The sequence below is a fragment of the Rhineura floridana genome, chromosome 6 (genome assembly GCF_030035675.1).
Source record: "Rhineura floridana isolate rRhiFlo1 chromosome 6, rRhiFlo1.hap2, whole genome shotgun sequence".
In the NCBI taxonomy this organism is placed as follows: domain Eukaryota; kingdom Metazoa; phylum Chordata; class Lepidosauria; order Squamata; family Rhineuridae; genus Rhineura; species Rhineura floridana.
In genome coordinates this window covers 85,184,735-85,199,144 of record NC_084485.1, presented here as the reverse complement: position 1 = coordinate 85,199,144, position 14,410 = coordinate 85,184,735, and the positions used below count along the sequence as shown (strand labels likewise).

Here is a 14,410-nt window from a genome sequence, read left to right as displayed (position 1 = left end):
CAATGCCAACTGGAGAACTGGAAAATGCTGCTATAGTACTACAACACCCCACACTTAGCCCTGGTCCTCCCGTCCTATGGCATCTGGCACTGGAGGTAAAGACAGAGCATAACAGGCAATGGACTCACCGGCTTGCTTTGCTTGTTCAAACTACTTGTAGTGCTGTCACCACCACCACCAGACCTGCTGCCTAATTTGATCACCACAACCCACTACCCATCTCAACCGTTGGTGCCAACTGAACTTGAAACTCTCAACCTCATTGATTGCCATCTGTAAAATGGGTACACTGTTTTCTAAAATGTCCTCAAAATGCTTAATTCTTTATTCTGATGCTGGGTTCACCACTTGAGTTGTGAAGTGTTAGCTCTTGCTTTGTGCTTCTGACATAATTGGAGTCTGGATCTGTTTTAGCCTCATGAGTGTTATGCTTGACAGAAAGGGACTTTAAGCATATGCAATGGTTCTACAGAGCATTATGATACTTTATTGCTGCACTCTGCCCCGTTGGCACATTGGCCCCGATCCCACTATACTTCATGGGCACTGCCCCTTAAGAACATAAGAAGAGCCTTATTGGATCAAACCAAAGGCACATCCAGCCCAGCATCTTGTTCTCACAGTAGCCAGCAAGATGCTGATGGGAAACCCATAAGCAGAAACTTACATTTTTACAAGTGCCATATAATGCCTGTACTGCATCTGTGAAGGGTCAGTCTTTTAGTGTGACAGCGCCTATGCTTTGGAATTCCCTGCTTATTAACATTAGGCAGGCATCTTTGTTGTAGTGTTTTAGATACCTGCTACAAAACCTTTTGTATTTCAGCAAACCTACCCAGATATATAATTTAGTTTCCTATATTTGTCTTTAAAGCTTTGCTGATTTTATTATCTGTGTATTATTGATAATTTTGTATTATTGTGTGTACACCACTTAGTTTTGATTCAGCCATTTGTAATTGTTTCTAAATAAAAATAAAAAAGCAGGACCTGAGTGCAACAGAGCTGTCCCCACTTGTGACTCTCAGCCACTGGCATTCAGAGGCATATTGTACTGCCTCTAACAGTGGAGGATGAACATAGCCATCATGGCTAACAACCATTGTTAGCCTTATCTTCCATGATGTTATCTAATCCTCTTTTAAAGTCATCCATGTTCATGGTCAGCACTACATCTTGCTGGATTGCTTTGCCCCTTGTCCCACCCAGATTCCAGGTACTGCATACTCCAACAGCTGAGGTGTGGATTCCCTATTTCGGGTTTATAAATTGATGGCCGTGCTGTTACACCATATCCTATGCTCTGATGTGCCAATATGGGCAGGGCAGACATCAGGGCCAGCCCAAGATATTATGCTGCCTGAGTCTGAATAGCAAATGGTGTTCCCCACCCCAAATCAAGGTGAGCAGTACCCAAGGGTGGCTAACAGAGTAATCCAAAGTATAAAGATCCATCATGTTTAACAGCTACCAACATCAAAACCTGCCTCATCCAAACCCCATTTGGCGGTGACTGAAAGGGGCTGTGGCCTGCAAAAAGTACTGCAGCCCCGCAGATTCAGGGATACCTGAAACGGGTACATGAAACAGAAAATGTCTCCTGGAAGCAAAAATACATTTTTTAAAAAAATAACTAACCACTTGCTGCTCTTTCATAAACACTCATCTTCCTGAGGCATCCACCCCATTCTGCCTAATATTAAGGCCAGCCCTGGTAGTCATTCATGTGGAGAGAGCTTTATAAAATTCTTTGCACCAGGTATGGGGCTGGTGTAAAGGTGCTCTACTGATGAGATCAGGGACTGAACGGTTACGGGATGCAGTGTAAGTGAGCTTCTCCCCTGTCCCTCCCACAACTGGCCCATGACTCTGTTCCATTTTGGCCACTCTGCTGGCATATCTCTGCCAGCATATCTGGGGTATTCAGCTGGCGTGTCTTCAGCATAAGATTGCACCATAAGTAGGTCTAGGGACTAGATATGTATGCCAAAAGGCTAAAAAGCATAACAGTCTAGTAGTGATAACATTCCTATAGCTATTATAGAAAAGACAGAAAATAAACACAACCAACATCTTTTTTGCAGTTTATCTTTGAATTATGCTATTTGCTCCTTTTCCATTAAGTCAGTGATTTTTTTAAAAAAAACATTTTTAAGGAAAAAGTTATAAGCAATCTCATGTCTCTGGAAAGACATTATTAAGAATATAATTTTGAAACTAACAAAACAGTACCTACAATAGGTCACTGGGAGGCCCTCTGCCACTATATAAGATCCTTAGATCACAACCCTACATGTCAGACATAAATCTCACTGAGTTCAATGAAACTTGCACCCAAGTTAAGTGTCTATAGCGGAGGTGAATAGCTGGTTTTGGTCCAAGGGCCACATTCACCCTTGCCCAGCTTTTCAAGGGCCATACACAGCAGGAGGCATGGCCAAAAGTGACTGTAGCCACCCCACATTCCATGCAGATCAGCTGAGAAGTGGGGGTTATCATCCTCTTCCTGCTCAACAAATGACTGGACTGATGACCAAGGAGAGGATGATTTCCATCCCCACTAAGGGAACAGGCAGAGAAGTTTAAACCACTCTGTCCACCTTAGTGCTGTGTCTACTTTTTTTTAATTGTCTCTTTTATGCTGCTATCAAAATCATTGGGTCTTTGGGGGACCAGAAAAAATTGCTTGGAGGGCCACATCAGGTCTCTGGGCCACGGTTCAGCCATCCCTGGTCTATAGGCTTGTAAACTTAATTATATAGTAGAGCAGTTCATTGCAATTGTTTCAGGATGGCAGCAGAATCCAGAATGTGGTGCTCTTGTAAGGACGGTTGCTAACTCTCAACATCACATTGAACTGCTTAGGGCCAATTTAAACATTACAGCAGGAATTTTCAAAAATTCTAAAACACTGTGGATCAGCCCAGCAACTTTGATATGTGGAAAGGTGGTTTATGGTAAAAGTATCGGACTAGATTGGGGGAAACCCAGGTTCACATTACCAGTCAGCCATGAAGCTTACTGGGTGGCCTTTGGCCAGTCACTTGCTCCCAGCCTTCCAGGTTTGCTGCGAGGATAAAGAAGAACTATGTATGTCACCCACAGCTCCTTGGTGGGAGGGTGAGAAACAGATGGAAGAAATAAATGTGTTTATTCTAATCATTCATACTCTACCTTTGAAAATATTTTTTCCCAGGGCAGTGTCCAAAAGAAAACAATAGTCAAGTAGCAAGACAAGGCAATATAAAAAATATATTAGCATGATAACTTGTAGAAGCTTTGTAAAATACAAAAAGCCACAGAGTCCACTGAAAAGGAAAGAGGGCTTGGTAGAACTTCCACAGAACAGAATTCCGCAACTGCAGAGCTGCCACCAAACAGCCCCCATCTCTGGAACCGGCTAGTTTGATCTTTACTAACGACAGGCCAAAAAAAAATGTTTGTATTCCATACATGGCATCTGTAATACTGTTCAAAAACAGCTTTCCACATGGTTACTGGTGCTGGCACAAAGGAGTTTAAAGCCACATAGAAAACAGCTTTCCAACCGTTACAGCCACAATGCACAAGGAAAACATTTTCATGTCCTTCAATACTGCACAGATGATAATAAGGACACACTTGTAATAACACTATTCGCAGGACCACAGCTTGAGCCTTGCTCTCCCAGTCCCATCCCACCCCAAACTATACATTGCTGAAGGCTCCTCTCCTATGTACTCTTCCATATTGCTTTAAAAATCAAGGTGTTTAACCAATAGATGTGTCAGAAAAACATAACTGGCCTACAAACTTTTTATCAAATGTTCAAAATGAGCCTTACCAGCATGTGAAACGGCAGTCAGACAGTACTCTTCATGACAACTTATGTGCCCGTGTGTTTGCATTTTAAAAAAGCGTCCACTATTAGTGTCAACCAGACCTAGCGTTCGCCAGGAGCCAGGGTGGGCAGCAGGCAGCAGTTAAGCTCCTAATGAGGCGAATGGGAGGCCTAGAGACACCAAGTCACCCCCCCCCGAGACAATGGTTTCATTCTGCCTCATTATTGGGGCAGCTCTGCCCCCATCTCAAGAAATTTGATGGATTTGGGGTTGGAGGCTGAAGAACAGCAAATCTCACTCACACTAACAACATTTTAGACAGGCAACAATTGGAAGTAAATGGGGAAAGGGACACTCCCATCCCAGTATATAGGAGCATTTGGAGCATACAGATATTCAGTGACCTGTTCCTAAGTACCGAAGATTCCAGTATCTTATTTTGCACCCACAGTAGCCAAACAGATGCCTACAGAAAGTTCCCATGCAGGTCAGCAAGTCAATAGCCCTCTCCTACTTTTGTTCCTTAGCAACTGGCATGGTGCCTCTAAACGTAGAGGTAGTATATAACCATCCTGTTTCTCATAAGAACAAGGACAGAAATAAAAGGAAGAGCAGAGCAATGTTAATCAGTGATGACATTTCTGGTCCTGGGGGTATTGGCCACATGTATGGGAAGGGGCTATAGCTCAGTGAAAAACCACATCCTTTGCATGCAGAAAGTCCCAGGACTTGGGACCCGTCAGTCAGAATAGATAACATCAAGCCAGAGCTTGGAAGATTACTTTTAAAAAGTAATAAATTACAATTACAATTACTTGGCCAAAAAAGTAGTAATTACAGTTACAATTACAATCGCTCTGAAAGTAACTGATTACTTTACTTTTTCTCGAAAGTAATCACTACAATTACATTTCAGTTACTTTTTAAAAAAATGCCTACAAGGTGCTGGCCTTGGCTGCTTCACATCTAAGTAGCCTAAAACAATATTAAAACTAAACACACACACACAGGGGGTAGTAGAAGGGTTCGAATCCCCACATAGCCATGAAGCTCACTGGGTGATCTTGGGCCAGTCACTGCCTCCCATGAAAACCCAATTCATAGGGTCACCATAAGTCGGAATCAACTTGAAGGCAGTAGATTTATTTTTTTTATTTTGAAGAAGATGATTATGATAATGCAGCATTTCAAATTAATTCTGTATGACAAGCATTCCATGCCAAGCTTGGAAAACCAAGGAGGAGGTATAAAATGTAGGCAAAAATACTTTTGACAAAATGCCATTTATCCTTTATATCTATATCTATAATTAACAATACAGCTGAATGATGTATGTAAAGTATTTTTTCTCTTTCCCTTTTTTATTAGTATTTTAGTACTACTGCTAAAGTTCTGATGAAAGAATAAAGCATTCATTAGCACATTCAAATGGTTAGAACACATCACATAAATTCCACTGAAGTTGGAGTTTTTGCCATAGAAAAGGCAAAAAATACATACCCTATGATAGCCCAATAGACAATCAGAACTAATATAAAACCCTATTGCTTCTCATTTGCAAATGTTGCAAGATCTAAGGTAACTCTAGATCATGTGAGTTCAGGTGATGCATGTTATGTAAATTTGTATAGATATTAGCAGAGATTGTCAACAGTCTGAGATGTGTGTGTGCCAATGTGTGCGTTTACCTAAGTGACAGGCTTTTACCCTGCACTGAGATCACTGAGACTTAAGACTTAGTAAAAGAAAAGCTATTTTATTTATAGAAATACATAGTAGATAGGAAAGGCATACCTAGTTCTAACTAACTTGGAGGCGCAACACTCAGGTTTGGGAGTTGCCCTCCTGGCTCAGGAGGGAGAGAGCAGAGACAAAGGTGTCTCCTCTCTCTTGGATTACTTTATTGCTTAACTGCATTCTGTGTTTGCCTCTGTAATTCTCACTTTTTTTTACCCACTGTTTGAATGTCTTTTGGGAATACCTACTGATTATTTGTTATCATTTTGGGCTGATTACCTTCAGCTATTATCTCACCAAAGTTGCATACACATGACAGATTTAAAGCACATTTCCACCACCACCCCAAAAAAGAATCCTGGGAACTGTAGTTTGTTACGGGTGCTGGGAATTGTAGCTCTGTGAGGAGTAAACTACAGTCCCCAAGATTCTTGATTCTATACTCCCAGAAGTAAATCCTATTTACTGCTATGGGAATTACTTCCAAGTAAGTATGCTTGGAATTGCAGCTTTTAGGTCATGCTTAATAGCCACCTTGTGTCAAACTGAACAGTTTCCAATCAGATTTAAATACTAACCACTTAAACTGGTCAGAGTGTCATTCCCTCTATTTCTGAAGCTCAGGCTGGAAATGTTGTTGCTTATGTAGCCGTGGTATCACCATCCATACCACACATAATAAGGAGTATTAGTGGGCAAGAGGGAACCCCAAGTGTTGCAGAATACAAAAAAGTGAGAGAGAAAACAGAAAGGGGATGACTCCCAAAACAGCCCAAATGAATACTGAGCATGCTCTGTTATGAAATGCTCAGTGGCTGTGTGAGTGAGTGAGTGAGTGTGTGTGAGAGAGAGAGAGATGTCTCAGCTAACAGAAAATTATAGAATAGTAGAGTTGGAAGGAACCTTTAAGGTCATCGAGTCCACACCCCTGCTCAATGCAGGAATCCAAGTTAAAGCACACCTGACAGGCCAATTCCCCCCACAGAACTCCAGCCACAGAACTGTTTGAGAAGAGGGGCTGACTGTTAAACCACTCTGGACATTGGAGCTCTGTCGGGAGAATAGGAGTCTCCTAATAACACTCAGCACCCGTCACAAACTACACTTGCCAGGATTCTTTGGGGGAAGTCATGACTGTTTAAAGTGGCATAAATGTCTGGCGTGGGTGTGGCCAGAAGGTCATCCAGCGAGTTCATGGCTGTGGTAAGATATGAACTCAGAACGTCCCAGCTGCACCCAGCATGGAACTACACTTTCAGCAGCAAATACCAGAAAACCAACTAAATGTGTGCTGTCAATGTGCAAAGCATTTGCTGGGGTAGGTGAAGCAGGAGATAGATGGAAGGGGCTGTTTTCCATGCTTGCCACTGTACCAGTGCAATGCCCCATGTTTTTCCTTATTGACCTCCATCAGCTAGGGAAAAGTGGCCAGGGAAGGGGTTGCAGAAAAAAAGTTTCAGCAGCAAATTACCCCCTCTCATCACTTCTCCCTAACAAAATGCCCCCCACATCAGTAGCAGACACCAGCAGGGAAGTTCTTTTTTGAGTTGTAATTCAGCTCTCATTCTGTTAATTCCCAAACTACACCAGTTGTCATTTTGACCTACATGCATAGGGAGAAAGACAGTGTAAAGGGTGTGCACAAGGGGGAGGGGATGACAAAGGATTTAGGACTTAAAGATTTAATATTCCATGAGCAGAAAAAAATACCCTATGCAAATGTCTATATTATTGCAGAAAAGTTCAGTTCTACATATGTTTGCCATCTTTTCCTCAAGCACAACTGTTTTTGAGATAACAGTCTTATTCTCTCTTGCCCTTCACCAAAAAGCCATGTTAGTTGTCCAGTATGTGAAATGACTGCAAGCAGGTGCAGCCCAAGACATTTTGCTACCTGAAGCAGAAGAGCAAATGGTGCCCTGCCCCCAAGTCAAGGTCATAGTACCATAGCTTGAAAAGTTATGTTGGCATTTGAGGCAGAAAATCTCACAAGTACCTCTTCCTGACAGTAAATATACAACAACCAAAAATTAAAATAGCTAATAATTTGTTGCATGGTGCCCCAAATTAGTTGCTTGGGGTAGTCATCTCTTGCTGCCTAGTGAGAGTCGCTCTATGAGAGGCACATAACTGAAGCAAAACACACAAACAGAAGTATGAGACTGCACCTACCTCCTAGTCTCTTGCCAGTTCCCAATTTTCACCCTCTCTGGAGGGGTGCAAGGACAAGCGGAGGGGATGCAGAGAGGGTGCAAGGACAAGCGGAGGGGATGCAGAGAGGGTGCAAGGACAAGCGGAGGGGGTGCAGAGAGGGTGCAAGGACAAGCGGAGGGGGTGCAGAGAGGGTGCAAGGACAAGCGGAGGGGGTGCAGAGAGGGTGCTAGGACAAGCGGAGGGGGTGCAAGGACAAGCGGAGGGGATGCAAGGACAAGCGGAGGGGATGCAAGGACAAGCGGAGGGGATGCAAGGACAAGCGGAGGGGATGCAAGGACAAGCGGAGGGGATGCAAGGACAAGCGGAGGGGATGCAAGGACAAGCGGAGGGGATGCAAGGACAAGCGGAGGGGATGCAAGGACAAGCGGAGGGGATGCAAGGACAAGCGGAGGGGATGCAAGGACAAGCGGAGGGGATGCAAGGACAAGCGGAGGGGATGCAAGGACAAGCGGAGGGGATGCAAGGACAAGCGGAGGGGATGCAAGGACAAGCGGAGGGGATGCAAGGACAAGCGGAGGGGATGCAAGGACAAGCGGAGGGGATGCAAGGACAAGCGGAGGGGATGCAAGGACAAGCGGAGGGGATGCAAGGACAAGCGGAGGGGATGCAAGGACAAGCGGAGGGGATGCAAGGACAAGCGGAGGGGATGCAAGGACAAGCGGAGGGGATGCAAGGACAAGCAGAGGGGATGCAAGGACAAGCAGGGGGTGCCAGGAAGAGCAGAGGGGACAGGCAAGCAGGCTGAGGGAGGCAGGACGAGCGGGGGGGCAGGGAGAGTAGGCTGGAAAGGATAACACATACACTCACCTCCACAGCTCTTCACTTCCATTCTGCTGCTTCTGCCTTCTATTCCTCCTTGCCCTCCAGCTCTGTCTGACTCTCCACTTCCTCCCTCATGCAGAGCACGAGGAGAGCTAAACAGCGCAGAAGCTCAGTTTGAGGCACATATCTTTCCTCCACCATTCCACCAATCACAGCAGCAGATGATTTCCCCTGCTTTCCCCCCCAGTAACGTCCAAATGTAACGCAAAAAAGTTACATTTGCAGCTCAAAAGTAATGAAATTACCACTCATTCTGTTACATACAAAATGTAACGAAGTTACCCACTCGTTATGCAAAACTGTAACAAATTACAAGTAACTCGTTATTTCTAACGAGTTACTTCCAAGCTCTGCATCAAGCTAGGTGGACCAAAGCAGTGGCAATTCCATAGGGATCTATCCTAGCAGGACTGCAAAAAAGACAAACCAAACCTGTTTAGCATAAATCGCCACACAGCCAATGGCAGAAAATAAGAGTAAACCAGATCCATTTACCTGGGATTGTGAAGTGCTGTTGATTTCCATTGCTTTTCCATGTGGCCCCACCTTGCTGTGGCTTCCTCTGAGAGTCAGCTAGATGCTCCAATGGTGCAGCTTTTTCTGGACACTCAGCTCTCTTTGAACCTAGGAAATATCCCATTTCTATAGGAAGTGGGACAGTCATTTGTTGTTGACTCATGGGAGACAGACTACATCCTTTAAATGTCAGTGACAACTGCACAACAACTGAAGAAGAAAGGATTGTGTTGAGCAGGTTACTGCCATGACCAGGGCTTGAGATGCATTTCTCAATGGGATGGTAAAGTGCTTTGAAGGATCATCTGGATGGTCCACTTCAGGTATTGGGAAGGTTGTTTCTGTGTTTCCCCAGGTCTGCAGGCAGATGCAGTCCTAATATCAGTGTTGTTGTAAGGGGGTGGCCAAGGGGAGGACTAAGCTTCAGGTCTTCTGCACCTGTCCCTTTCTCTCCATTGTTTAAAAACTTTGCTTAAAAAGTGGCTGGGCACAATGCAAATCATGGGTGCTGATGAGATTCAGCCATCTGCCATCTTAATTTACCCAGAGGCATCTATGCTAATTTTATGCAAATTTGTATTATGGACCTGTGGCCCAAGTGCCAAGCAACAGCCTTGCCCAGTAATCCACCTGCTGCCAGGCACTGCACTGAACCAGTGTGACCACTGCTATCTGCATGCCTAACTACTCATGTTTCCTACCCCCCCAATTTCCCACACCACATGTTGTGTGCCATGGTACTGCTATGCAGGGAGTATCGTAGGCAAGAAAGTAAATACATCTGCCATCTTCAGGCAGATATGCCTTTCACCCATCCTGATTCTATGATTCTGTGATAATTCTGTGGTTTCATATGATTTACAGGCACACTCTTTTCAGTCTAAGAGGCAAGCTATATGTGTGGTTATTCATGAAACATGGTTAGCCTGGACACTTTTATTTTTGAGAAAAAGTAGTTGCAGGGCTCAAGTGTGGAACATACTGCTGATCAAGACTGGGGCATTGCACCAGTTTTCTGCTGAGAATTGCCGCCTACCTAGCTGCTATTTACAGCCAAAGGTGTTTGCAGTAAATATCACCACTATGTTAACCAGTACAACCAGGTAGAAGGCGATTTTGAGCAGAAAACTGGTGCACGCTAGGGATGGGGGGAGAGATGCAGTTTGCTTTGCATTTTATGTGAACCTACCTAATCCACATGTCCCAAAACAATACTGCAAAGTGAAATGCAGCTATCCTCTGAAATTTTCACTTCTCTGAATTTTGCAATGCAGTTCTCTGATCAAAAGATATGTAAAATTGTGTCTATTAGGGAAAGTTTGACAAAAATGCATCTATGAGAGAACATACAAAAATACTTTTTTATAGGCAACTGCTTGCAAAACTGCATATATTAGACAAATTGCAAAATATATGTGCATTGGGGAAATCATGCACTAAAATGCTGCCATTTTTTGTGAGGACTGTTTTAAACTGATGCAGAAATAGGGCAAGCTGAACTTAAGGCTAGAAAAGTGAGAATCCAAATTTTCCTGGATGAATCAGATTATCTAGGCCTTTCTCAATCGGGCTTCAGGCCTGGTCATGTGACAGAGACTGCCTTGGTCACCCTGCTTGATGACCTACGCCGGACATCAGACAGGGGGAGTGCATCCCTGTTGGTGCTGCTGGACCTCTCAGCAACCTTAGATACCATTGACCATGGTATCCTTCTGGGCCGTCTAGCTGGGATTGGTTTGGGAGGCACTGTTTTGCAGTGGTTCCGATCCTACCTGATGGACAGGACCCAGAAAGTAGTGATGGGAGACTACTGCTCGTCCTCCTGACCTTTGGCCTACGGGGTCCCACAGGTTCCAGTCTGTCACACATGCTTTTCAACATCTATATGAAACCGCTGGGAGAGGTCATCCAGAGATTTGGAGTAGAATGTCATCAATACGCTGATGACACTCAACTCTATCTCTCCTTTCCTTCTGACTGCAGGGAGGGAGTGCTCATCCTAAACCAGTGCCTGGAGGCTGTGAAAGGCTGGATGTAGGTGCACAAACTGGAACTTAATCCAGATAAGATGGAACTGTTGCTGGCCAAGGGGAAAACTGTGCCAGGGATAGGGTTGCAACCTATTCTGGATGGGCTTACACTCCCCTTGAAGGAGCAGGTTCACAGTTTGGGAGTTCTCTTGGATCCTGCCCTGCTGCTTGAATCTCAAGTTGCTGCGGTGGCTAGGAGTGCTTTTGGCAATCTCAAAATGGTCTACCAGCTGCATCTGTTCCTGGAAGCAATTGACTTGGCTACAATGATACATGATTTGGTTACATCGAGGCTTGAATACTATAACACACTGTGTGGGGCTGCTTTGAAAATGGTTCAGAAACTACAGTTGGTTCAAAATGCTGCAGCCAGAATGTTAACTGGAACACAGCACAGGGAGCATATTACCCCTGTGCTTTACCGACTCCACTGGCTCCCAATTTGTTTCCGGGCTCAATTCAAAGTATGGTTTTGACCTTTAAAGCCCTAAATGGCCTTGGACCAGTGTATCTGAGGGACCGCTTGCGTCCATATGCTCCTGCCCTGGATTTAAGATCATCTACCTCTGGTCTACTCTGCTTGCCTGGAATTAAAGATGTCAGACTGACAGGCACGCACAAGACAGCCTTTTCAGTTGTGGCTCCCAGTCTTTCGAATTCACTGCCTCCAGAAGCCCGTTCTGCTCCCTCCCTGATGGTTTTCCTAAAACTTGTAAAAACTACAGTAGGGCCCCGCTTTTCGGCTGCCCGCTTTTCGGCGTTCTGCTAATATGTCGGCTTTCAATTGGAGTAAGGCCCCACTCATATGGTGTTTGTTCCGCTTTTACGGTGTTTTTCGGGCATCAGGCGCCATTTTATTGACAGAGATCCACTTTTCAGCGGGTTTCGCTTTTAGGCGGGGGTCTGGAATGTAACCCACCGTATGAGTGGGGCCCTACTGTATCCTGTTCTGGATAGCCTTTGAGAAGTTCTGACAGGCGAGTCTGACACTGTTTCTATGTTCTTTATTTTTAATTTTCTCTTTTTAAATTTTTATCTTGTGGTTTTTACTATTACCTCCTCATATTTGTACTCATATATGTACATGTAGGTTTCTTGGTTTGTTTGTATATATATGCTTACTGTATTTTATTGTATTTTATGTATTTTAAATAATTGTATTTTATGTATTTTCACTTGCTGTTTTGTCTTGTGTTTTTATTCTGTATATTTTATTATGTGTGTGTGTGATTTTATTGTAAGCTGCCCTGAGTGCCCCATTGTGAGGTAGAAGGGCGGGACAGAAATATTTTAAATAAAATAAATAAATAATAAATAATAAACTGAGATAAATTGGAATTGACAGATGCATCTATCTTTAAGCCAATCATCTCTACCTTATGACTGCTTTTTCTCTAAAATAAAAGCAGCCAAGCTAAACATGCTTGTTTGTCATGTGTAGTTTGACCTTGAGCCTATGGGTGATCAGGATTCCATTTCTTTTAGAGGTCTATGAGCATAGTGATCCCCTCTTCAGATGTCTGTGCCAGAAATGAGGAAACTTTGGCCTTCCAGATGTTGCTGAACTACAACCCCCATAATCCCTAACCATTGGCCATGCTTGCTGGGGCTGATGGGAGTTATAGTTCAGCAACTTCTGGAGGACTAAAGGTTCCCCATATCTGAACAACACTCAATGTGTGGATGTTAAGAGGTGGAGCAGCAGTGGAGCCCGGCTGTCCCTTTAAATCACGAGGCACCCCTCTATGCAATTAGTGTGCAAAGGGGAACAATTTTTAAGGCTGTCTCTTAAGCAAGATCAAGAGAACTGGAGGTTATGAATCTGGTGCTCCTGAAAGGCAACCCAGATCAACCACCTGAAGCAACTTGCTTCACTTGGATTCATGGCTAGTCTGGTCTGCACACCCATTCATTGCCAAATGCACATATAAGTGTGATGGACATGTAGGTCACAATGTATGTAACAACTCCCTTTTATTACTCTGCAAATAGTTTGGTCCACATTCATTCAAGCAAAAATAAACTGTGACTTTTCTTCTTTATTACTTCGGGAGGTGGGGGGGGGGAGCCCTGTATATTCTGCCATTAAGGCTTCCCAGCCAAGTAATTCCCCCAGCAGGGGTTAGAACAGATACCCCACTCCTATAGCAGAAGTTAATCACCCAGTCCCACCTTTTTTGCCAAGTAACCCTGGCTTTCTCCTGGTGGATTTTATGCAGCATATCTATTTAACTGCTCTATATAGTGGGGAACCTTTGGCACTCCAGATGTTGCTGAAGTACAACTCCCCTCAACCCTAACAAGCAGAGCCAATGGCCAGGGTTTATGGGAATTGTCGTTCAGCAACATCTAGAGGCCTAAAAGTTATCCCCAGCTGGTATTCAGCAAGATCCTACTTACAGAATTCACAAACGCTGGGGGTTTTGTAGAAGAAAGGAAGTCAAGCTGCAGTTATGTGAGAATGTAGCTACTTACCTACCCAGCTGAGCCAGCTCATGTCTTCTTCTGATGAATAGCTCCTGTGCTGCTGATGAGCAAAAAGGGTCTCAGCAGGAATGGTGCCTCTTCCAGCCTTTTAAATCACAGCTTGAGTGCTAGTTCTGCTTCTCTTTCACTTTCACTTTCTCTTTCTCTTTCGAGATGGCTGTATTCTTTAGGAAAGTTTTCCCGCATGAACTTTGTTTGGTTTTTTTCCCCTGACAAAAATTCTTTATTTAATCTTACCGTCACAGCAACATTATTTTTAGCTAAAGTAGGTCAACTAATAAGTGTTTTATCAGTCAATAGGCCCTTAATTTGTCCAGTATAGCTCTTGATGTACTATAGCCTATTATGGACACAGAATCTCTCAATATATTCTCAATATAAAATGGCAAGCATTTAAAAAACCCCATCATGTATACGGGGGGGGGGGGGGAAGGGATGTTAAGGTCTTAAACCTTGTACTGGGTTGCTATAAGGATGTAAGTGCTGCTTTTTCTCACAATTCTGCATCACAAGTGGTACTTCCCAGCACCTGGGACTAGCAGGATAGCTTGAGCTGCTGGAGATAGTGATGGGGTTAGAGTGCAAATCATGGAAGAAATTACAACCCTGTCTTTTTTTTCCCATTGCAAGATGATTCACTGCAGCAAGCCAATCTCAGAGCGCCCTGGCTGGCAATTTTCACCTAAGGGAGTTTTGCCTGGCTGGCAGCTTTCACATGAGGGAGTTTTGCCTCTGAAAAGAAAGCAATATTGATCTGTGTGTATTGGCCCTCACTAGTATTGT

The 14,410-nt window shown here is 44.0% G+C and overlaps 1 protein-coding gene across 1 annotated transcript in view; it reads right to left on the bottom strand.

The window, feature by feature from the left end:
- The window catches only part of TSPAN1 (tetraspanin 1), a 38,869-nt gene extending 25,186 nt beyond the window's left edge, over positions 1-13,683 (bottom strand). Inside the window, exons 1-2 of the mRNA XM_061632859.1 lie at positions 13,616-13,683; positions 9,090-9,236 (exon numbers count right to left, since the gene is read on the bottom strand). Coding sequence (XP_061488843.1) covers positions 9,090-9,236; positions 13,616-13,637 — 169 coding nt within the window. The 5' untranslated portion in view covers positions 13,638-13,683. The remainder of the gene's footprint in view (positions 1-9,089; positions 9,237-13,615) is intronic.
- Positions 13,684-14,410: the final 727 nt, after the last annotated feature.